This window comes from Sceloporus undulatus, chromosome 6 (genome assembly GCF_019175285.1).
Source record: "Sceloporus undulatus isolate JIND9_A2432 ecotype Alabama chromosome 6, SceUnd_v1.1, whole genome shotgun sequence".
NCBI lineage: Eukaryota > Metazoa > Chordata > Lepidosauria > Squamata > Phrynosomatidae > Sceloporus > Sceloporus undulatus.
The window spans coordinates 96176928-96200389 of NC_056527.1; the positions used below are offsets into that span (position 1 = coordinate 96176928).

The 23462-nt window shown below is 40.6% G+C and overlaps 2 protein-coding genes across 6 annotated transcripts in view; both read right to left on the reverse strand.

Moving 5' to 3' along the window:
- LOC121935170 (all-trans-retinol 13,14-reductase-like) overlaps nt 1–1063 on the reverse strand; it is a 25919-nt gene extending 24856 nt beyond the window's left edge. Inside the window, exon 1 of one of the 2 annotated variants that reach the window (XM_042476391.1) lies at nt 973–1063. The gene's annotated coding sequence lies outside the window, so the exon portion shown is untranslated. The remainder of the gene's footprint in view (nt 1–972) is intronic. The other variant, XM_042476390.1, reaches the window with a different exon arrangement.
- Nucleotides 1064–11014: 9951 nt separating this feature from the next.
- Nucleotides 11015–23462, reverse strand: part of MPP2 (membrane palmitoylated protein 2) — a 73842-nt gene continuing 61394 nt past the window's right edge. For all 4 annotated transcript variants that reach the window (XM_042476895.1, XM_042476894.1, XM_042476893.1 and 1 more), the window contains 5 exons: nt 22463–22531; nt 19276–19437; nt 16674–16876; nt 15530–15658; nt 11015–14503 (listed from right to left, as the gene is read on the reverse strand). In XM_042476895.1, the coding sequence (XP_042332829.1) occupies nt 14327–14503; nt 15530–15658; nt 16674–16876; nt 19276–19437; nt 22463–22531 (740 nt within the window). In that variant the 3' untranslated portion in view covers nt 11015–14326. The remainder of the gene's footprint in view (nt 14504–15529; nt 15659–16673; nt 16877–19275; nt 19438–22462; nt 22532–23462) is intronic.

The following is a 23462-nucleotide window of genomic DNA, read 5'->3' on the forward strand; positions in this document are numbered from 1 at the left end:
ATATATATATATATATATATATATATATATATATATATAGCATATACATTATGTTATATAGGCCCGGTATATGCCTCCCTCTCAGTGTGGGCTGGAGGCATCTGCTTTTCCCCTGGAGGGACACTGCAGCAGCCAAACTGTGCCCCTCTGCTCCAAAAAGTACCTGGAAAAACCAGGTTCTTTTTCTGACGCTACACAGACTTCATGAGTGCGCCATTGGGGAAACACTACACCCATGGATCTATGCATGCCAGGGCAGTCCCCCACCCATTGTGTCCCCTCACCCTTTACCCCTCATCCTGAGATCCTGTGCAAGAATGCAGGATCTGCCAAAGTTTTTTAAAAAAAACACACATGCCACATTATGCCCCCATCTCCAAGGACTCCCCTCCCCACCTTCCCCAACCTCTGTCCAATTGGTAAAAAGAGAGCCAGTTCACCAGCAGAAGTGGAAAACAGCTGCACAGTGATTTAAAGGGACCACTTTGACAGCGCAGGAAATTTAAAAGCACCAGAAGCCCCACGGAGCCCCAATTCACCCCATATACTCAGGGGTGAAATCAGTTTGAGTGTGAACAAGGCACTTTTAACCCGGCTTGCCAACCAGGTTAAATCATAGTATGAAGCAGCACTATGCTCTATGATATACACAACATATAGTATATACTATGTTGTATAATATACTGTGTTATATTGTGTAAGTGTTTCATGTTTTGCATGTTTTGCGTTACAAATGAAAATAATAATAATAAAAATAGTTTTTAAAAGAAAGAATTCCATAGCATAGAGCTGTGGCAGTTAAAGCAGTGTCAAACCTGATTATTTCTGCAGTGTGGGTGCAGCCATTGTGTCAGTGCATGTGTCAGAGAAGGCTGATTTTTTTTTTTTTAAAAGCGAGCCACAACTGGACAGAATTTATGGCCCTCTCCTCCCCCACCCTTGCAACACACACAAATCACATTCACAACTTACCCTCGCTTTCCTCACAATCTCTGTGGTGGCCTTAAACCTTTGGACTGAGTTGGGGTGAGAGTGTGACACAATTTACATGATGAAGACAAACTTAGCAGGAAGGAGCTTGCCTGACTTTTAGAGCCAATGAAGAGACAGTAGGCCAGAGGGTTTGTCTTCTAGCATTAACACTTTCCATGCTTGCCAGCTCTGTGTTGCATAAGCTAGAGAACATCAAAGTGGTTTGTTCTCTTTCTCTCTCTCTCTTTCTGTATATGTTTATGCACATACATGTTGAGTCTCCCCTATCTGAAATGCATGGGATCATAAGTGTTTGAGATTTTTGGATTTCCCCCCATTTTTTTTACATTGTTGTTGTTGTTATGTGCTTTCCAAGTCTTTCCCCACTTGTGGCAACCCTGAACATATCATGGGGGTTTTCCTGGCAAGTTTCTTCAGAGGGGGTTTACCATGGCCATCCCCTGAGGCTCAGAGAGTGTCACTCAGTGGGTTTCCATGTCCGAGCTGGGATTCAAACCCTGGTCTCCAGAGTCATAGTCCAGTACTCAAACCACTACACCATGCTATTTTAGAGATGACACTGGCATCTAAACATGAAATTAATGTATGCTTCATATATACCTTATACATTATGTAATTTTTACGCATAATGTTTTTAATCATTTTGTGCATGAAACAGTTTGTGTACAACAACCATCAGGAAACAAAGGTCTGACTATGTCAGCCTCTCATGAAAAAAAAAGTTCAGGATTTCGAAGTAGTTCAGATTTCACAGGTTTTGCACCTTTTTAAAAAAATCATCCTGTATGTGCCTTCAAGTCGCCCATCAACTTATGGAAACCCCACAAATTTCATCGAGTTTTCTTGGCAAGGAATACTCAGAGGTGGTTTTGCCAGTTCCTTCTTCTGAAATATAGCCTACAGCATGACAAAATGAAGGGAAAACCTCTCTATAAAATGCTTGGAGATGAGCTGTATACAGTACTCCGGTCTTATTATTGTAGTATAAAAAAAGTTTCTATGTTGATAAAGCTATTATTTATACCAAAACTTTAGTGGACTAATAATACCACAGTATACCTCTCATCTCCAAGCATATACCGTAATCTACAGCACCTGGTATTTGTTCGTGGTCTCCCATCCAAGTGCTAACCAAGGCTGTCTCTGCTTAGCTTCCAAGATCAGATGGGATCTGAGATGTTTGGTTTACTCTTAAATCCAGTTATGCCCATCAGAGTGGAAAATAGGAGTGGGACATGGGTGCCAAATGATGGGAAGCAGGAATGGGAGAGCCATCGATGGGAGTCAAATGGGCTCTGACTCATGACAGAATCAGTAAAACTCTGGCGAATCTAGCTGCTGGTAGTGGCCCTGATGCAATTGCTCCTGCAAGGGTTGCCAAGTGTCCCTTATAGGCCTGGCAAGTGTCTCTTATAATAATATAATTACAATTATTATTTTATTACTATTTACAGTTGCCAGGTTTTCAAGATAGCAGTCAGGGAAACTAGAAATTGACAGTTGTTGTGTGCCTTGAAGCCATTTTCCAAATTATGGCGATCCTAAGGCAAACCTATCAAGGGTGTTCTTGGTGAGATTTGTTCAGAGGAGGTTTGCCATTGCCTTCCCCTGAGGCTTGTGCCATGTATTTCACTAAAATGTATTGCCCATCCTTCATGAATGATACAATGGATATATTTCTCTCTTTATGAAGGTTGTTGATGTGTGCCTTCAAGTAATTTCTGAGTTATGTTGACCCTAAAGCGATGACATGAGATTTTTTTGGCAAGATTTGTTCAGAAGGGGTTTGCCCTTGCCTTCCTCTAAGAGGATGCAACTTGGCCAAGCAGGGATTTAAATCCTGGTCTCCCAGTATTCTAGTCCAGCACGCAAACCACTACACCACGCCATCCCCTTTATGAAGAGCTTACACTCTAAATAGCCCACTAAATAGGAGATATTCCTTAAAATAAGATACGCATGTCATCTTTATAAGCGACAAGTTACCCAACTCTCACATAAGGGGCATATTATAATAAGGGACACCTGGCAACCCGACCTCTGTTTGAGGGTTGGGAAGCTTTACCTTTTACAGTTGGCTTTCTCTATACAGATTTTTTTTTTGATCCACAGATTCAACCATCCACAGCTGAAAAATACTAAAAAATAATAATAATACAAATTCCCAAATCAGACCTTGTTTTTGCCAATTTATATAAGGGACACCATTTCACTATGCCATTGTATTTAATGGGACTTGAGTACCCACGGATTTTAGGGACCAGGGGGGTCCTGGAACCAAACCCCAGCGGACACCAAGGGCCCACTGTATATAGACTAAACAAAATGCAAAAAAAATCTAGTATTTGGGGGGGGCATCATAAAGGTAGAAATGTGGGCACCATATGATTTACAAATGTGGAATATGTCCATGTTACAGAGAAACATGTTGCTAAGGCTTCATATGCACTGCAGAAATAATCCACTTTGACACCATTTTAACTGCCATGGCTCCAAGCTATGGGATTCTGAGGTTTGTAGTTTTGTGAGATATTTAGGCTTTTTTGCAGAGAGCTCTATAATTCTGAAGATTCCACAGCATTGAGCCATGACAGTTATAGTGGAGTCAAGGCGGATTATTTCTGCAGTGCGGATGCAGCCAAAGTTAACTGAAATCAATACTTTCATTCGGTATTTAGGTAGAGCATAAACCTTGGGAATAGCTTCTTCCTGACTGTCATTCTTGCATGTCAAGAATTGTGACTGTCCCTTTTTGCTTAAGGTGAATCAGGCCTTAGGGTGCACTTCACCCCATGCTTTTGACATTTGGGGAGTGTCACCTGGTGCAGTATCCACCCCCTGCACCTGCCTAGTGACACCCCTGTCATGAAATCTAGCCTTACATAACAACAACAAAAAAGGAGTAAACACAGAAAACAGCATTTTTTTTCCTTTGAAATTTAATATAAGTTAACAGAAATGTAACAAAAGGAGCTCATTCCAGTAAATGCTACAAGGGCATGAACAGGTAGAACAAAAAGAAATGTACAGCAGTGCCTGGGTTCTCAAAGAAGCTACTTCCTTATGCAAACACATCCTAAGAATATAAACAATGTACTTTTTAAAAGTGGGGGCGGACAAAAATGTAAACATGGAACACTGGAAATCGAGGCAACTACCATGCCAAACAAACAGTTGGAGAGGTAGAAACAGATACAAAAGGGATTGGGACAATGTTTTGTTTTGTTCTTTTTTCCTTATTTTTCTATTCAGAATAATCCAAGTATTCCAAAATTGATAAAAGATTCAACATCCATCTTTTATCCCAGCCTGCTCTGGCCATTGCTGCTGGCACATTGCTATCCAAAAATGGTACTTACATGTTTTGTTTACTTACACATACTTGGATGTTGCTAGGAAGTCCACCATCAATTCCAAATGTCTCCTAGTGGTGTTATTGTGTGCCTTCAAGTAGGTTCCGACATATGGTGACCCTAAGGCAACCCTATAATGGGGTTTTCTTGGTAAGATTTGTTCAGATTGGGTTTGCCTTTCCCTGCCTGCCTGTGAGGCTGAGAGAGTTTTCCTCACCCATGGTCACTTAGTGAGTTTTGATGGTTAAGCGTAGATTTGAACTGTGTTCTCCATAGTTCTAGTCCAATGTTAAAACTATGATGACTGGTGGTATAATCCTATATTTGCTTGAGAGGAAGGTACACAGAACTTTACTCCAAAGAGATGGGTATAGGATTGTACCTTCAGTCATCTAGTCCAGGGAAAGAGAACCTGAGGCTTTCCAGATGCAACAACAGAGCTCTCCTCATTCTTGACCACAGGCCACATTGTCTAGGGCTGATGAGAACTGGCATTCACCATCTTTGAGGTCATAGCTCTAAAGTAGATCCAGAGATCAATGCAGGGGTGAGAAACGTTTGGTCTTCTGGATGCAACAATGAACCCTTGCAAAAGAAAGCTCAAGGGTGAGCACAGCAAGGTTTGTCCCCTCAGTATAATCCTATACCAAGCGAGGCAACCTGATGCCATCCAGATATTTTAGAGTAGAACTCCCATCTGCCCCAGCCAACATGGGCAATAATCAAGAGATTATGGAGTTTGTAGTCTAAAATGTGAACAGTCTCAAATTGCCTACCTACAATGTATCCTCAATTCCCTAGAAAGCCAGTATGCAAACGGATCTTGTAGCAGCTTTGAGACTGATTGAGCGAAAGAAATTGTAGCATTAGCTTTCATAAACCAAGAGCCTTATTACACAAGAAAACAAAGCAGAAATGGAGCCGGAGAATGGCAGCTTTCTCCATGTCTTACCGTATGACATTGTAGCACTTCAGTTCTCTTCATGCAGAAGAGAGTCATAAAAGTGTGTCTTTTGTGGAATGGAATTTTCCAGCTAGAAAAAAGACACACTTTTACCACCATCATCCGCGGGAAGAGAACTTAAGTCCCATGAAGTCATGCAGTAAGGCATGGAGAAAGCCGCTACTCTCCAGCCTCTTTTCTGCTTTGTTTGCTCATGCGATAAGGCAGTTAGTCTGCTTCCTCTGATGCATGGAGTAAACACCTGAGCATTTGAGGAAATAGACTAGGCCTACGAAAGCTAATGCTACTTTCCCTCAGTTAGTCTCAATGGTGCTACAAGATCCCTTTGTATACTGATATTCCTGACTTATACAGCTATGTGACTCAACTCTGCTCCCTGGAAAGCCAGTTCAAAACCTGGATATATTTCCCTAAATACAAATCATCACCGATATTTGAACTGGCACCAGAACGGCAATGCCAAGTTAGCAAGTACTTGCCCTTGAGCTTTGCTTTGGCCAGGTTCAACTACAGCACCCTCTGGAGTTTACCAGTAGTAGCTGCACAGGAAAATTTGTGAAAGTCTGATTCTCTCTTATAAATAATAAATAAATAAATAAATAAACAATAGACTAATGCAAAGGAAGGGCAATAAATACATTTGAAACAAGAAACTTTGAACCATGTTTCTCTCTCCAGCCCTCTCATAAAAGTCTGACCAGGGACAATAAAAATGCATTCCTTAAAAAAAGGGGGTGGAAAGCTATCTACCAAGCCAAGTCTTCTCTATAGAATTAAAATATTGTTTAAAAAAAAAACAAGCAAAATAAATCACTATCTTCTAAACTGTGGGACCAGTCAAAATAACAACACTTTTAAAACATATTTTCTAGCACACACAACAAATGGACACGAAAGGATTTACCTTTTCAATAAGCATAAATACCACAGAATGGCACAGAAAATGAATTAAACAAACAAGCAAACAAAACAATAAAAAGGAGGAGAAGGCAGATGCAGGACGGACTCGTGCACAATATATACAGTTTTAAAAGAATTACAAACAGTGAGAGATTTAGAAAAGCAAATGGATTTACTTGGGGCAGAAAAATCTCCAAAGGAAGTGCCACTTTAAAATAATTATAACAGGAACCTACTAAATATTATTGATTCCATAGAAGAGTCAACTATGCCTTTTACTTGTTTCTGTTTTTGTTGATGCTTAAAGATGCCACCAAAGAAAAGAGAGGATTTAAAAAAAAAAAACGTTACAACATTTGTAGCCCTTGTAATTGTTCAGACAGACATACTGGAAGGAAGTTTCATGTGTGTTCCCCTACCAAGGATAAACAGACACAAAACAAAAGTGTTTAATTATCATTTTTAGAACATATACATGGAAAAATCAAACCTTTAGGCATGTTTAAGGATAATGAAGAAAGGAAAAAGAAAAAAAGAATGAAAGGAACAGAAAGGAATGATCCAGAATAATACATGCTAGCTGGAAGGTTCTGAGAGTTATTGTCTGAAAAAGTAATTTTTCAAGCATTGCCTGGGACCTTTTTTTTTCCTGCCTGAAGCATTACTGGCTTCAGAAAGGATCCCAAGGCCAAGGTGCTGCAACCATCAATGGTTGATCACCCCCACAGAAGTGTCTTCTTGCTTCTGGGACAGGACAGGGGAGGTGCAGTGGGGGAAAAAAAGAAGACTGGGGAAAGCAGATCAGTTCCAGTTTTCTTATCTGTGCTGCTTTCATAAAGCACCCAGGCTGAGCCAAAGAGTAGAGTGGGCAAAGTGTGGATATACTGTGGATGCTGTCGAATTGCAGTTCCCAGTATCCTTTGCCACAAACTATACTGGCTAGAGCTACTGGGAGATGGTGTATAATGACATCTAGAGCAGTGTTTCTCATGCTACCTATGTGGGGGAACAGCAATTTTTTCCCCTGGATGTGTCAATACAGTTGGACCTCCATTTTCATGGAGGATCTGTTCTGGACACACACACTGCAAAAACGGAGATTTGCTGATATTCAAGCCCCATAGGCTTAAATGGGGCATGTGCTCACAAGCGTGCTCAGAGTGTATGCTGCAGGGGTGCACCCCATTAAAAATAATGGAGGTCGTCCCTCCGTGAATATCCAAGACCGAAGGTCTCAAGTCCGCGAGAACAGAGGGGCAACTGCACAATGTGCACTTGGTTTACAATTGTTCCTTTCTTTTCTGGAAACTCTCCACAGACCAGCAGCCAATGAGCCAGCGCTAGTCCACAGGCCACCACTATGAGCAGCCCCAATCTAGAAGGCTAAAGCTGAATTATAGGAGATCTCTTAAAAATTAACACTGGGAAGTAAGTAAGGCAGAAGTTAAAAGTTATTTTCAGAAAAAACGAAATGACTGTGGCCTGTTACAGACCACCGAGAAGTGGCGGTCTGCCACTGCCGCCAGTTGCAGCGTACGGGAACCGCAGCAGCCAAACGGCGCGGTTCCTGGACGCTGCAGAGGAGCATGAAAATCGTGCTCCTTCCTGGGCCCTGGAAGAGACTCGCAGTGTCACTTCTGGGGTGTGATGTGCAGACACAGAGTGTCCGCTACGTCAAAATGGTGGGGGCCATGTGGAACGGCCACCGCCATTTTGACGTAGTCATTACGCGTGAGGGGCAAGGCACGTCAGGAAGCACCGCCCCTCATGCATGTGCGATGACGGCGCCTCATGGGCCCGTCTGTAACGCGCCATAGTTCCCTGATCCAAAAAGGGGTTAATTACTACTATAGTTGCGCTTTTAAAAAGTAACTCTTTACATGTGCCTTGGTGGTGTAGTGTAGTGGTTAAATGCCAGTACTGCAGCCATTTGCAGCCACAAGGTTGTGAGTTCGATCCCAGACAGGGCTCCAGGGTCCGCTCAGCCTTGCATCCTTCCATAGGCCGCTAAAATGAGTACCCAGCTTGTTGAGGGCAATTAGCTTACACATTGTAAACTGCCTAGGGAGAGCTTAAGTGCATTGAAAAATGGTCTAGAAATGCACTTGCTATTGCTCAGAAAAGTAGTTGCCTTAAAACTACTTTTTTTAAAAAAATTAAATGTTACAAGCCACTGGTCTGTACTGAAAAACACAATTGCTCCCCATCCACCTCATTCTGGCCTCAATACCCACAACAGTCTGAGGGACCAGGATGAAGCACTGTATTAACCAAACCTCAATCTTTGTAATATTCCTTCTCCATCAACTTAGCAAGGCCACACACTCTATAACTATAAAAATAGCTGAAACAATTAACAATTATACTGCAAAAGGAGTGAAATTACAATCATAATGTGATAATACTTTCATTCCTGGAAAAGGTAATACATAACTAGTTATTTGTAACTAGTTATTTCAATGCTCTGAAGTATGTAGAAAAGCAGAGGGGAAGAGAGCAGTCCCAAATAGAGGAAGTATTTGCAACCACAGTAGATAGAAGCTACAGAAAGAGCTACAGGAATGAGATAAGAATGGGTAGAAAGAAATGTTCCACAGAGAGATTCCTGGGGCCCTTTTACACTACACAATCATAGCACTATGATTTCATTTGAACTGTCATGGTTACATTTCATGGTATCCTGGGATCTGTAGTCTGCTGAGGTACTAGAGTTCTCATGCTGAGAATTCAAAATTTGTTTCTTATTATTTGCCTTCAAGGTGTTCCTGACTTATGGTGATCCCAAGGCAAAGATAGCATGGCATTTTGTTGGCAAGATTTATTCAGAAGAGGCTTGCTATTGCCTTCCTCTGAGGCTGAGAGCATGTGGCTTGTCCAAGGTCACCCAGTGGGTTTAATGGTTGAGCAGGGAATCTAATCCTGGTCTCCAGAGTCTTAGTCCAACACTTAAACCACTATGGCACACTACTCTTCCCTAATCTGCAGATCCCAGTATTCCCCAGGATGCAAGCATGATGATTTAAAAATATTATAATTGTATAGTGTGAAAGGGCACAACCCACTGCCTCTTCCTACCCACCCAACAGTATCTGCTACATTAGGCAGGTGTCTTTTTCTGCCTAATGTTAGTGCTGGACCTACAGAGGGGAAGGATCTGAAATAGAGCTGTAGAACAGATATCCAGACATGGAACAAGAACAGAAAAATCAGAGCCATCGGAAGGAACGACTAGACAAAACTGCAACAAAATTTACAGTAAACATTAGCCCCAGCAGAAATTTAAACATGACAACAAAACCGTAAGAACAAATACTAGGTGGAGATGGTAGAGATGTATTCTAACAATCTAACTAGCATGTCTACTTGGAAGTAAGTCCCAAGGGTAATTTGTATCTGGTTCCAGAGGTGACTGAGAGATGCAGATGCAAATGGAGAAATAATCACTTAAATTAAATAGAAGTACAATAGATCTCACCACAGTTGGGAAGACCTGTGGTACCTGCTCAGACTTCAGCCCAAGTATAGACAGGCAACTTCAAGGATCCTTTCTATCAGATTTCGACTGGACACTCTCCAAACGGAGGATTGCTTACAACTGAGGACTGTCCTCTCTGAAGTAGGGCACAAGGCCAACCTGGATGCCATTCCATTCCACATAAAGCTGATAGGACTGGTAAGACTCTCAGAACAATAGTAGTCATCAAACAGCTTTCTTCATCTCACTTGAGTGCTGGTGGTCATTTCAGAGGTTGTGGTACACATAGGACTGTCTTCTCATGGAGGTCTGTGGTGAGGGCTGCCATCTCCACCAGCACCACCATCTTCCCCTAAGGCATCCTTCTCACTTTGTTTTATAGTAGAATCGTCCCCAGAGATTCATGCTGCATGGTGAACATCCTCTGCAAAATCCATCCTGAATTCTGAATTAGTTGCGTCTGTCTTTCATTAAGCCTAAAGATGACTGGTAAACAGAAGTTCCAGAAGAAAACTGAGGCATCTCCCCTTTCCCATCAGTTAATGTAAACAACAGCACAAGTATTTTTAAATTACTGTCCTTAAAAAAAAAGAATCAGTTTTGATTTTTTTTATATTGTTTTGCTACAAGATCTGGCTCTGCATTTATTTATTTATTTTACATTTCTAGGTGGGATGCTACAGTCTTATGCTTAAACCTTTGCACACTCTAAATTTATATAGAATCACCCTTTTCTTAAATATACACCATCACTTTATTATTATTTTTTTTCAAAAAGGAAACGTAAATAAATCTCCCCTCTAGTTTAGCTAATTTTACAAAGGTAAAATTCATGCATGTGTAAATTTTGTGGGATAGAAAAAATGTATGGAATGGATATGGAAGTCTCTCATAATAGGAGAGGATGAGTGTGGAAGGGGGTGTTAGAAAATGAAGGAATTGTGCATATGGGATGGGGCTGATGGGTGAAATGAAAATCTACACTTCTTTGTATTCCAGACATTTTTCACAAGGGCAAACTTTTCACTGAACCTCCCCCCCCCAGTAAATTCCTATACAAGTTAACCCAAAAGGATTTTGGCATGCCAAGCAAGTCTATCTTCAGAGTCACTGTATTAAAACTTACAGGTTGAGTCTCCCTTATCCAAAATGCTCCAGACAAGAGGCATTTGAGATTTTAGAATGCCTGCATTTTCACATATGTACATAATGGGATAGCAAGTCTAAACACAAAATTAATTTATGTTTCATATACATCTTATACATATAGCCTGAAGGTAATTTTATATACAATATTTTAAAATAATTTTGTGCATGAAACAAAGTTTGTATACACTGAAGCATCAGAAAGCAAACATGGCACTATCTCAGCCACCATGAAAAAAAGTTTTGGTTTTTGGCATATTACCATTTTCAGAATTCTAGATGAGGGGGATTCAACCTGTACCAGAATCAACTCCAGAACAAAAGACACACTGGATCAAGTACTGTATTCTCTCATGCTCTTTCTTTACTTAGTAAGCTTTGGTAGTGCCAGTCACCTAAAAATGGTAGGTTTAAACATCCTTTAAATTTCCTCCAGTCCTTGAGTAACATACTAAGTTAAATGCACTGTGGGAAATTAAAATGATGGCAAGATCCAAACTCCTGATACTGCGCAGAATGGTCAGGCCACAGCAAGGGGAGACAGTGTCAGCAATGGTCTCTGCCAGGCCTAGGAAAAGTTACTTTCCTGTACCACAGCTCCCAGAAACCCCTGGCCATGCTGACTTGGGAAATCTAGGAATTATCGCCCAACTCAAAATATGTGAACATACAGTATTTTCTCTTGGCACTTTCAGGACCTTGTTGGCAATTAAGCAATGCAGCCCAGACATTACTCTGGTATAGTATGAAATTTAAATGAGCTATCCAAGGTACCCAACCACATCCCAGAAATATTTTTAGCACCTTGGATGGTTCCTTTAAAGTTAATCCAGAGCACATTTGTCACTCCATTGAGATGGAAGCCACCAACTGCCAACTATTAAATAGTTTTCTTACTATGCTTAATTGTTTGGCTAGCCTATGTGCAATAGCACATTCACACTACAGAAAATATGGAGTGTGTTCCTCCCAACCCTTCTAGCTCTTCTGGGAGAAGTTGAGACAAAGGTGCCTACATTCTAAGGAAATTTGAAAATCTGTAATTGCTACAGAAAACTAACAGTAGTGGAAGGATAGCTCTGCTCACAATATGCTGATGTCCTCAGAGGACTAGTAACTTGGAAGGCCTAGAGTAAACAACCCAGTTGTCTGATTTGCAGCATGAAGGTATGCAATGGCCTCTCCTCTGTACTACAGTCCCAGGGAATTGTATGCAGCTTTTGAAAACCCCTTTCCTCAGCAGCATTCACTGCTAGCAAAACATACTATCCTAAAAAATAACAATAATAAAGTATTAGCCTCCTAGGGGTTGATAGGGAAGCAATGAGGATTACACTTCTTTCCTGGAAGCCTGCTTGGTTTCTATGCTAGGCACAAAGGAAAGATGAAATAATATCTTTCCTTTTCCTCCTCTTCCTTCTCCTCATGTCCCTTCACTCACGTATGTGAAATTCTATTCTACTCAAGTGCATGCCATCTCCCCTTGCCAATGGTGAGCAGACTAGTACGTACAAGGGAGCATTAATGCATTCCCTCCCTTCTTATTCCTCCCTCCATACTGTGTACAATACCATGTGCATTTTAGTATTATGGTATTAATGGACCCCCATATACTTCTTCACTAGATATCCAGCAGATGGAGTTATTGCTATAGAAACTGCTATTGAAATAAATTCTGGGAGTGCCAAAAAAAACCCAGAAATCTGGAGGCAGAGTCCATGGAGTAAATGAGCCAACTACAGGTATTGTTCTGCCTGATAAAGGAAATCTTTCTATCTTTTCCTCCTTACCATGTCCTATTAAAAAAAGGGGGGGACAAGACAGAGCTGGCAGGTTTCTGGCGATTACATCAGGAGTGGTGGGCAGGTGTGACTTTTAGAATTAAGAAACGGATATGTGTGTGAGAGCGAGAACCCTGTGAACAAGCCCCCTTTATTAATCTGGCAGTGAAAAGCCAAGCCCAAAGGTTCTGCCCTCACTCTGCAGCGGCTTGTGCCACCATTTTAACAGCTGCCATAGAGTGTGAGGTAGTCATTGCTGGTTCTGGAAGGAAGAAGGAGAATCCTGGTGGGACCTAAAAGCACTGCAGGCAGTCTTGTGGTGAAAGTCAAGACCGGGAGGAACATAAGGTCTGGATACCTGACATCACCAACCCAGTGGGCATCCTTCTGTAAGCAGTATTGGCCCAAGAAGGGAGCATTGGATGTACTGGGAATCAGGAGTGATCTGGGGCTCATATAAGTGGGGATGAATGTGTAAAGATGAACAATAGCAAAGACTGAGATCTGAAATTTAGTGATATCTCTGCCAGCCATGGAGTTTTCTTACTAGCATATTGGCTACTGAGAGGAAGATGGGATAAGGAAGAATATTCTCATTGAGACATTAAAGAAAGATACTTTGACTAAATTTAGGTTGTTGTATGCTATGACCAACATCAATTTCTGAAGGTCCCAGGAAAGCAGAGACCTTTAGGGAGGTCGAGGGTCATCAATGGCATGTTGCTGAGGCTCTGGGTCTGCCTTTGATGATAGTTTGGACAAGAATCCCACCCAAAATAAATGTTTTTTCAATTAATGATCCCATCTTTTCAAACATTCCCATAGGGTGTAAACATTATACTACTAATAATAATACTTAAAAATTTAGCCCCATTTTTAAAAAAAGCAAACCTGAGGCCATTGGAGTATATGTGTTTGTGTAAGTGTATGTGTATGTGTGAGTTGCAAGGACTGAACGCAAGGCTGTAGGCTCCAGACCAAAGTTCCTCCAACAGGGTCACCAAGTTGCATTTTTCCTGCTCACAAACATTTTTATGGATGTGTCTACAGTTCCCCTTTAATATCCCACAAAATCATGCAACACTATTGCACAGACCAAATTTGTAGAGACGCAAGGTATATTTCCACCCTCCATCCCTCCACTTCTTCCAATGTTCCCTGTGGGGAGAAAACCCAGTCTGGCAGTTCTTTTGGCAATAACAAGATTGTGGTCCATCTATGAAGCAGTGTTTTTGGCAGTGAGTTAGCTGTGATCAGAGGAGATGCTGTCTTCCTGACCCTTCTGACAGTAAAGGAGTCAGTAATTGAGATGCTCAGGAGAAGCAGACATAGCAAGGCATTATGGGTATTTGGTAGCCCTGCTCAGTCCTGCCCCACTAATACTGCATTCATTACACTGAATTTTCCATCAAAGGGCTTCTTAATGTCAATGATGGAAAGAATTGGGAGAGAGGACATCCACATATCTGTGGGAGTAGAAAAAGAGTTCTTGGTTGGTTGGAATGAAGTGAGGAAGCACCTTCCCTTTAGAACTGGATACCAACAGCTTAGCTCCACCTGCATTTCCTAGGTGGGCTCGGTGACAAGAAGGGGCAGATGACAAGTAGAAAACTTGTCAGGAGGAACAGGAAAGAAATCTGGATCCCTTGGCCAAGTGGGGTAGATGAGAAAGCCAAGGCTCTGTTGTTGCAGCCAGTAGAAGGATTGCACCACTCTAGTAAACCCAGCTAACAGGAACCCACTGTGGTTCAGCACGCAGCTTCTCCAAGGCTTCCTGCAGTTGTTGGAATGTCCGCTCCATGTTGTCATTGATTAAGCAGAGGTCAAAGTAATGCCCATAGCCTCGATGAATTCGGCAGCTCTCATCGACTGTCCGCTTCAAGTCAGCATCCTGGTTAAAATGCAAGAGGGAAACAGAGTGAGTTGTAAGCCACTTTAAATACATGTTCCGCTCTGGATTGTTAGCATACAAACTCTGCACGGCTGAATGATAGGGATGGTCATGTTAGGTTTAGTTCTGTTCAAGTAAATACTCCCCTCTACCTGAACCACCAACTGAGAAGTTTGCTCTCCATGGGGCCCCACTGCTATCCATGCCTCCATGAAGATGAAGCCTCTTAGCCCTGTTCCAAAAGCCCCACGATATTCCTATCTGTCCTTCCTAACACCTGTATACAGGTATGTGTTCTTCTTCTGTGTAATTTTGCTCTTCTTCTGCATGAAAGACTATTTTGATGCATTGAGGGAATTAAAAAAAACACTTCAATTCTTCAGATGCAGCAAGATGTTATGCTTCTATGTAAGAACCAAAAGACCTGGGGCTCTCTTACATTACTCAGTTATGGATAATACCACGATACCACTTTAACTGCATGACAACATCCTATGAAATCCTGGGGTATGTTGGATATGAAAGAGAATTTAGAATGGCTAGCCACAGAGCTCTAGTGACTCACCAAACTACAAGCCCCTGGATTACACAGGATTTTGCCATGGCAATTAAAATGTGATCACAGTGTTATAACTGTGTAGTGTGGCAAAGCCAAGTGCTTTTTTGCCCCATCAGTGGCAGAAATAGGGCTTTAAAAAAATTAAAAACCTGACAACAAAGATACTGCAAAAAATATTTTGCAGGAAAATGTACCGTGCACAAAACATACATGCAAAAATGTAAGTTTTGCTTAATTTGCACACAAAAAATACAAAAACAAGGGAAAAATAAATAACAACTCTCATATATGCATCTACAGTAAGCAACACATTTGAAATAAATAATATTCCTCTGCATGAAGGAGTCTTGGTTCAAGAAGCAAGGCACTGGGACATTTTTTTGTTCTGCATGTCTTTTAGGAAACTTTAAAGAGGTATATCTTCCTCCCATTCATTCCCAGTTTTGGTATCCACATGGAAAACTCACTGTGAGTTGCTTGGTAGCCACTCCGCTCTCCAGAGCTGCTTTGTTCATGGCTCGCAGAGTCTCAAAATCTGGTGCTTCAATGAACACAACGTAAGGGACGAATTCAGCTGTCCTCAAAACCTTCACTGCCTGTTCAGGCATTAAAGAAAAAGACAGAGACTCCATGAATATCACCACTACTTCATATCTGTAACCTGAGTTATGTGGTAGGTATTATACAGTGGAAGTGGGGAGACTTTAGGTAAGACAAGGAGTTGTGCAGCGTATACTGTATACAGAATTAGCCTCTTGGAGAGGCTCAGTGCAGTCCTTCAGACCTCTAGTGACCTCCAAAACATCCCAGCACCACTGAAAAAAACTGACCAAAAACACTGAGAAAGCTGGTTGGGGGAACCAATAATATATGACTCAAACTTATGGATTTCAGCTAAATGGTTCCATTTCAGGATAGCTCGCATTGAGAGAGAAAAGGATTTGGAAATGTCCCCAGAAATAACCAAGAGTAACACAACATCACTTCTAATCACATGGATAGAAATGGCCACTGCAACATGCTACAGTGCAGTTAGCCATCTGTATCCACACATTCTGCACCCACAGATTCAAACGTCCCCAGCTTGAAATTTTTTAAAAATATATATTTTTTAAAAATTATGTTATCACTTTATATAAGGCACACTATTTTATTATCCCAATCTATATAATGGGACCTGAGCATCCACAAATTTTGGTATCCACAGCAGGTCCTGGAACCAAACCCCAGCAAATGCCAGGAGTCCACTGTATAGTGCTCTAGGCTTCAAAATGTACCTATAATATGCTGAGGCTGTGGAATGGGGAACTGGATTGAGAACCCTACATAACTCCTTTCAACCTTGACCTGAAGTGGATTCAGTGTGACACGGAAGCCACCAACTGCCACAGTTACAAGACACTGTGTTGCGCATCACATAGTGCTGAAAAAGACCAAACAACAGTTTGCAGTTTTAACTTTGAACTTCTCTTGAGATGCAAATAAATAATTGGAAAATGGGAACAAATCCTTCTTATAAACCATTCCTTCCTTTTCACAGAGATGAGCAAAACAATACTATTGTGACTCTAATATTACATCCCCGGATCTGGGGAAACAACCATTATGTACCTGTGGGTTGACATCCAGAATGCACATCTTGCCTGACTCAACAACTTCATGGATAGAGTCAATCTTGGTCCCATAGAGATTTCCCTCGTACTCGCCATGCTCCAAATAACGGCCTGCTTTGATATCTGCCTCCATCTCTCCCCTTGTTACAAAGGAGTAGCCCTGACCAGATTTTTCATGTTCTTTGGGTCTCCGGGAAGTGTCTGCAAGGAGAATAACCCTTCAGAAAGTAAACATGGTCTTTATCTCCCCCTAGTGATGATCCAAGGTCAGAATATATTTGTAGCTCTCTGCTTCAGTTTACAATTGAAGGCTCTAACAGGGACAACAAATCTGCTTTGGGTTTTAAGGGACCTATGTAGTGGTTTGAGTGCTGGACTACAACTGGAGATCAGGGTTTGATTCCCAGCTCGGCCATGAAACCCACCTTGGCAAACCTCTGAACAAATCTTGCCAAGAAAACTCCATGGTAGGTTTGCATTAGGGCCACCATAAGTTGGAAATCACTTGAAGGCACACAACATCAACAGCAACTCAAGGTGCTCCCTTAAATTTGGATAGAATCCGGTAACACAAATAGCTACTCTAAACTTTATAATAATAATAATAATAATAATATTAAAATTTTAATTTATGTTTCCCCGCCTCTCCCAGTTGGATCGAAGCGGGGTTACAGACTAAATAAAATCACAGCGTATACATTAAAATTCTCCAACTCAATTATTAACATTAAAATCGTTTGAGGTATTATATTGGTGTTTGTAATTAGTAGTTCACAGCTGGATTTTAATGTTAAATTGGTTGGAGAATTTTAATATATACACTGTGATTTATTTAGTCTGTAACCCTTCTTCGATCCAACCGGGGAGGCGGGAAACATCTCAACATTTGGTCAACCCCTGAGCAGATTCACATCTCCACTGAGCCTGAGCCACCAATTGCCACTGTACAATGGATCAAGTCACAAAAGTTGTGTCTGTCAAGATCCTATTTTTTACTACCAGATTCCCCTGGTCCAAACTGCAAGCCACTGTTATCAAAGGAGAAGGGAGGAACATGGACATCAGTGGTACACAGCAAATATGATGAAAACTGATTTGTGCAAATAGAGACCCAGCCTTGTTGATATCAGGATGCTGGAATCAAATGGGCTGGATCCATACTATTGTTTCATCCTCATTGAAGCCAACAGGACTTCATTCAAAATACAGCTGACTGTCCATATCCATGGATTCAACCATGCACAGCTTGAAAATATACTTTTTAAAAATGTCAAAAAATACTTTTTTAAAAATTTCAAAAAGTAAACCTTGATTTCACAATTTTATATAATGGAAACCATTTGATTATCTCTTTGTAAATAATGGTACTTGAGCATCCACATATTTTGGTATCCATGGGGGCGGGGGGCAGGGTCTGGAATCAAATTATATCAGATACCAAGGGCTCATTGTAACTGCAAACCTTTCATGCTGATTTCAGTGGGAGCAGAGTGCAACTACCTTGTTCAGATCCAACTCAATATGTTCAAAGTGTGCGTTCGCTGCAGCCCCAATCCATCTTTGGAAGGGGCAGCTTCAAGCCAACCCATCCACCCATCTGTTTCACCCCTTAGTTCTTTTTACAACCTACACGTCTGTAAAATCAATACATTTTCCATCAAAAATGCCATATGAAGCAATTAACATCTCCCTCCTCTTTCACAGAAAAAAATCTTGCAAAAGTTGCCCAGAGCATACATTTCTGGTGAACAGAGATGAAAACAAGATTTGTCAGATTTGCATTTCTACACAATAAAAGCCATTTCAAACCTCCTGATACTGGAAATAAAACATGACTCTTGACTCAAGTATCTGCACATTTGTGATGCTTTCAATATGTTTTGGAGGAAGCTATCTGCATAAGACTGTGTTTAAAATGTCAAAAATGTGCACAATTAAAAATGAGTGATGATTTAAAAATGCTGAAAAACTGGAATGCTAGAAGATACCGAAAAACTCATCCTCAGTGAAGCATACTAAAATGGTCCACTGTAGACTTGTTTACAGCTTTGAACAACAGATCAAAAACAACAATACTATTAACTTTTTAAAAAAGTAATGAGGGACAATGGTTAGTATTAAATATTTGTACAATATTATCATTAATATCAGCTCTTCCCCACAATAAGTAATGTTTGCACATGATTTCAGAAATGTTGCTTTTGGAAATGTAGGGTTTGGAGTTATTTTTGGACATTTTTAGCAAAATCAATTAACCAAGTAACATCGACTCTAATGTATTAATAACATTTTACTAGCTACTAGTGAATGAGCTAATCTTGAAAAATCATGATAAACATATTGTCTTTGTCAGTAACAATTCTGAGCTCTGAATCTGTTGGGAACAAATATGAAACCTAAAACAGTGCTACTCAAACCGGTGGTCTGTGGACCAGGGCCAATCTCTGAGCTAAAGGCTCCCAGACAGTTTTCAGGGTGGAAAAGAATAAGTTGTCAATGGGCACAAATATGGTGCTGGTCACTGGCACACTCTACTGGTCCTCCACATCAGATAGATTAAAAAAACTCTACCTACACCCAACATTCCCCAGTTTACTCACATGGGATGGTGGTTCCATACTGAGACTGATCAGACATGATAAGTTTGTTTTTAAGACTCCGACGGCCCACTCCTTGGGCACCAATGAGTACCAAGGTTTTCCTACGGAATGGAGGCATGCGAGCCACCTCTTCATAGATGAGTAGTTCGTGACGGTCAAACTCTGCAGTGGAGGAGAAGTAATTCAACATTAGATGAAATTCAGAGGAACCACGGTAATCTTACACCCAGTTATTTGACTGGATCTGACAGGTTTCACTGCAAAATCCAGCCTCGGAAGAACCTTCCACACCTCTGCTGAAGCCACAGTGAAAGGAAAGAGAGGGGATCAAAATATTGTTAAAATGTGGAAAAAATGAGGGTGTTTTTTGTATTTTCTTTTTGAAATTTGATTCTGGAATGCTTTTAAAAACATGTTACATTAAACCCAATTTATAAATGATCAGGCAATACTGAAGAATTTTAACATGTCAAACAATATATACAGTCAGCCCACCATATTCATGGATTTTGCATCCATGGATTCAGCCAACCATGGCTTGCATGTATTATTATTTTTTAATTCCAAAAAGCAAACCTTGATCTTGCCATTTTATATAAGGAACAGCATTTTCTATGCCATTGTATGTAATAGGTCTTGAGCCTCCTTGAATTTTAGTATCCACAAAAGGAGGCCTGGAAACAAACCCTAGTGGATACTAAGGGCCCATTCTACTTCTACATTAGTGCTTTAAATCCAAAGGCACTGAGAATCAATTAGCCTTCCATCAGTGTATCTGCTATTTGAATCAATTAAATACTCCATCTGGAATGTTGACCATTCCCATCTAACCAAAGATAAATGTGCATTTATGGAAGCATGATGCAGAAAATGTTTTCAGCTACTAAACATTATTCTTCTGAATGGATTTCTGCAGATGAATTACATTCAGACGTAGAACAGATGTTCACTAAAAGCACACCTGTGTGTAAGGCAACTAGGGGAATGGGAAAACAAACACTATCTACCTGGCCCAATTTAGGAAGGATCTTAAAACCTTCCTATTCCAACAGGCATTCCCCAAATAAATATCCTGTGGGCCTCCCTCCTCTTCCGTGGCCAAGAGGTTGGGCTATGGGGCTTTTTACTTGTTGGTTTGGTTTATTTATGTATTTGTGAATTTTATTATGTATGTTAACATGCTGTAAGCCGCCCTGATCGTAGGAAGGGCGGCATACAAATAAAAATTTTATTTATTATTATTATTATCTCTATTTCTAATCTCCATGTGTTCATCCAAGGTCTGAAAATGTCTGGTGTATATGCCCTAAGGAAGGATTTTAAACATGTAAACATTAATCTGAGCACAAGGTGGTGCAACCATCATTAGAAAATTTTCCCTGGGAAAAAAGGGTCTAAGAAAAGTATTATTATTGTTATTGTCATTGCTGCTGCTACTACTACTACTATTACTACTACTACAATACTATTAATTTCATTTATATCCCACCTTTCCCCCAAGATTGGGACTCAATGAGGCTTACATATTAAAAAGGTGACAAAAAGCAACATTAAAACTGTGGGTTTCTATTCTTGGACTTCCTCACTGCTGGCTTCATAAGGTGTTTTTGTAGCTGTCTTCTTACAACAGTGGTGCCCAACCTGTGGGTCGGGACCCCTTTGGGGGTCGAATGACTCTTTCATGGGTGTCGCCTAAGGCCATTGGAAAACACCTATTTAATTACAGTTATGAAGTAGCAATAAAAATAATTTCATGGGTTTGGGTCACCGCAACATGAAAAACTGTATTAAAGGGTCACAGCATTAGGAAGGTTGGGAACCACTATCTTACAGAGTCATCAGGCCTAGTTTGTTAGGGATGGAAAGAGCTCTCTGACTGTTTTCAACATGAGGTTTTCTACATTTTTTTTAACTGTTTCAGGATTCGGGATAGATCAAAATCATTATTGATACAGCAAGATTTGCCCAGGGATCTGATGCAGCTGTAAATATCTATTAAGTTGTATGATCCCTCTTTCTCATACTTCCAAAATGCTTCAGTTATTTCTGTAATGTAGATATAACAGCCTTTTGTGAGGCACAGCTGTGTGTCTTTCTTTTGGCAGACAGGAAAAGGAATTCTAAGGAGTCACTAAAATGGGTTGAGTTTGTTTTTGTAATCTTCAATAATCTGAGTCTGCAACCCATTCTGACCTTGAATGTAACATTTATCATGAGTCTAGGTTTATCTTTCACCTGTTGCATATGATGAAGAGAAGGAGTTCATTTGCAAAAATTGTTTAACACATTTGTAATATTTAGAACAATCAGATTCTGTTGTAGCAAGCACTTAAAGGACAAATGTGAATCAACATATTTCTTACTGGTGTGTTCTGTTAAAAGGTAATGCTTGTTGTACTGGGTGATGACAGCTAGATTACAATAACTAACTAACTAAATAAATAAAATGACCTTATTCATCCAATTTATGCACCAGAGGCCTGGTGGAATCATCAGAGTAAATGCCAGTATCTTCTTCCCTTCCTAGAAAGTTAACATTAAATAATATAAAGTATAACACATTATAAATTCCCCAAAGTAACACATTACCATTAATAGCACCCAAACCATTACTCATTATTGGAGAGTGAGGGCAAAACCATCTTAGAAGGTAAGAAAATGGCCTAAAATTTGAAATAAAATACCCCACAAATCCTCAAACCAAGTATATCTAGTCCCCCAAAAAGTGACCAGCAACTGTTATTCATCACATGGGGAAGCAGATATTATAACACAACCCTTGTATTCACTGGGAGGGGGGTACTTTCCCAGACTCACAATGGAAATGCAAAACTGTGGATAACAGTGAATCCTATTGCAGTGAATGACTTCTGGCAAAAATTGGCCATAGAGTAACACTGGAGGACCTACAGATTCTTAGACAGAATCCTTTTCTTGGCATTTCTAAGTCCTCCAGCACGATTCTATTGTCAGCATCCACTGGAAGCATGCCATACAATCACACTTCAGATTCAATGCAATGGCAAACCCTTTGAAAAAATCTTGCCAAGAAAACTCCATGAAAGGTTTTCCTTAGGGTTGTCATTAATCCAAAGTGACCTGAAAGCACACAACAGGATCTCCTCCACAAACTGCATTGGCTTCTGCCCTTGTAAAGAGAAAGGAAACACTTGATGAGATCTCTTGCCTGCATTTTTGGTGGTCAGGTACATCATCCTTTTCTTCTTCTTCCCACTGAGGCTTCCGCACAAGGCACCTGCCAAGAGGAGAAAGGACACATGGAGCCAAGTTGGGAAAGAAAGAAAAAACTATCCCACATGTAAAGAACAACTGGAAGAAGGGAAAGGGTGGAGCAAGCAGAATTCAACTGGCAGGCCTCCTAGCAGAAGGTGACCATTTGATTATTCATATCCAAGGAAATAGTCCATGCCACAGATCCCGTGGGACAGTGGTTTAGTCGCAGTAGACCTGCTGAGACATGAGTTCAAATTTACCTTCTACCATGGCAGTAGCCAGAAGGCTTCTCTGTGGAGATTACACCTAGAAGTTATTAGCTAAAAACCCAAATGAAGCTTCTAGGATGGCATAGTTTGCTAGTGAGCTACCTGTAAGAAGAGATGGGGAAACTCCAGTAGGTTACAGGCAATCTCTGCTCTTGCACTCCCAATGACCAACAAAAGCCACAAGAATTGGCAAAGAGTCCATTTCTGATTTAGGAAAAATGGCAGAGAGAGAGAGGTGCAATTTATTTAAAAGGTGAATTGGCTCTTTTTGGAGGCTTTCAAGGAAAGACAATTTATTCTCCACTTTGAGGAAAGCAAAAGGATGATCAGGAGAATCTTGTAGGATCACATGTGGCCCCCCCCAGACACATTTTGTCTATACTAAGGGCATTTTCATAGTATTAAATTATAATGTTATATTCAACTGGTTGCATTTGCACTGCAGAAATAATCCAGGTTGACACCACATTAACTGCCATGGCTCCATCCTACTGAACCCTAGGATTTATAGTTTTGTGCAGCACCAACACTCTTTGGCAAAGAAGGCTAAAGACCTTGCAAAACTACAAATTTCAGGATTCCATGGTACAGCATTTAAAATGGTGTCAAACTGCATTATTTTTATAGCCTAGAAGCACTCTAAATCATCTGTTAACCCAACTGTCATTCACCCACCTTATTGAA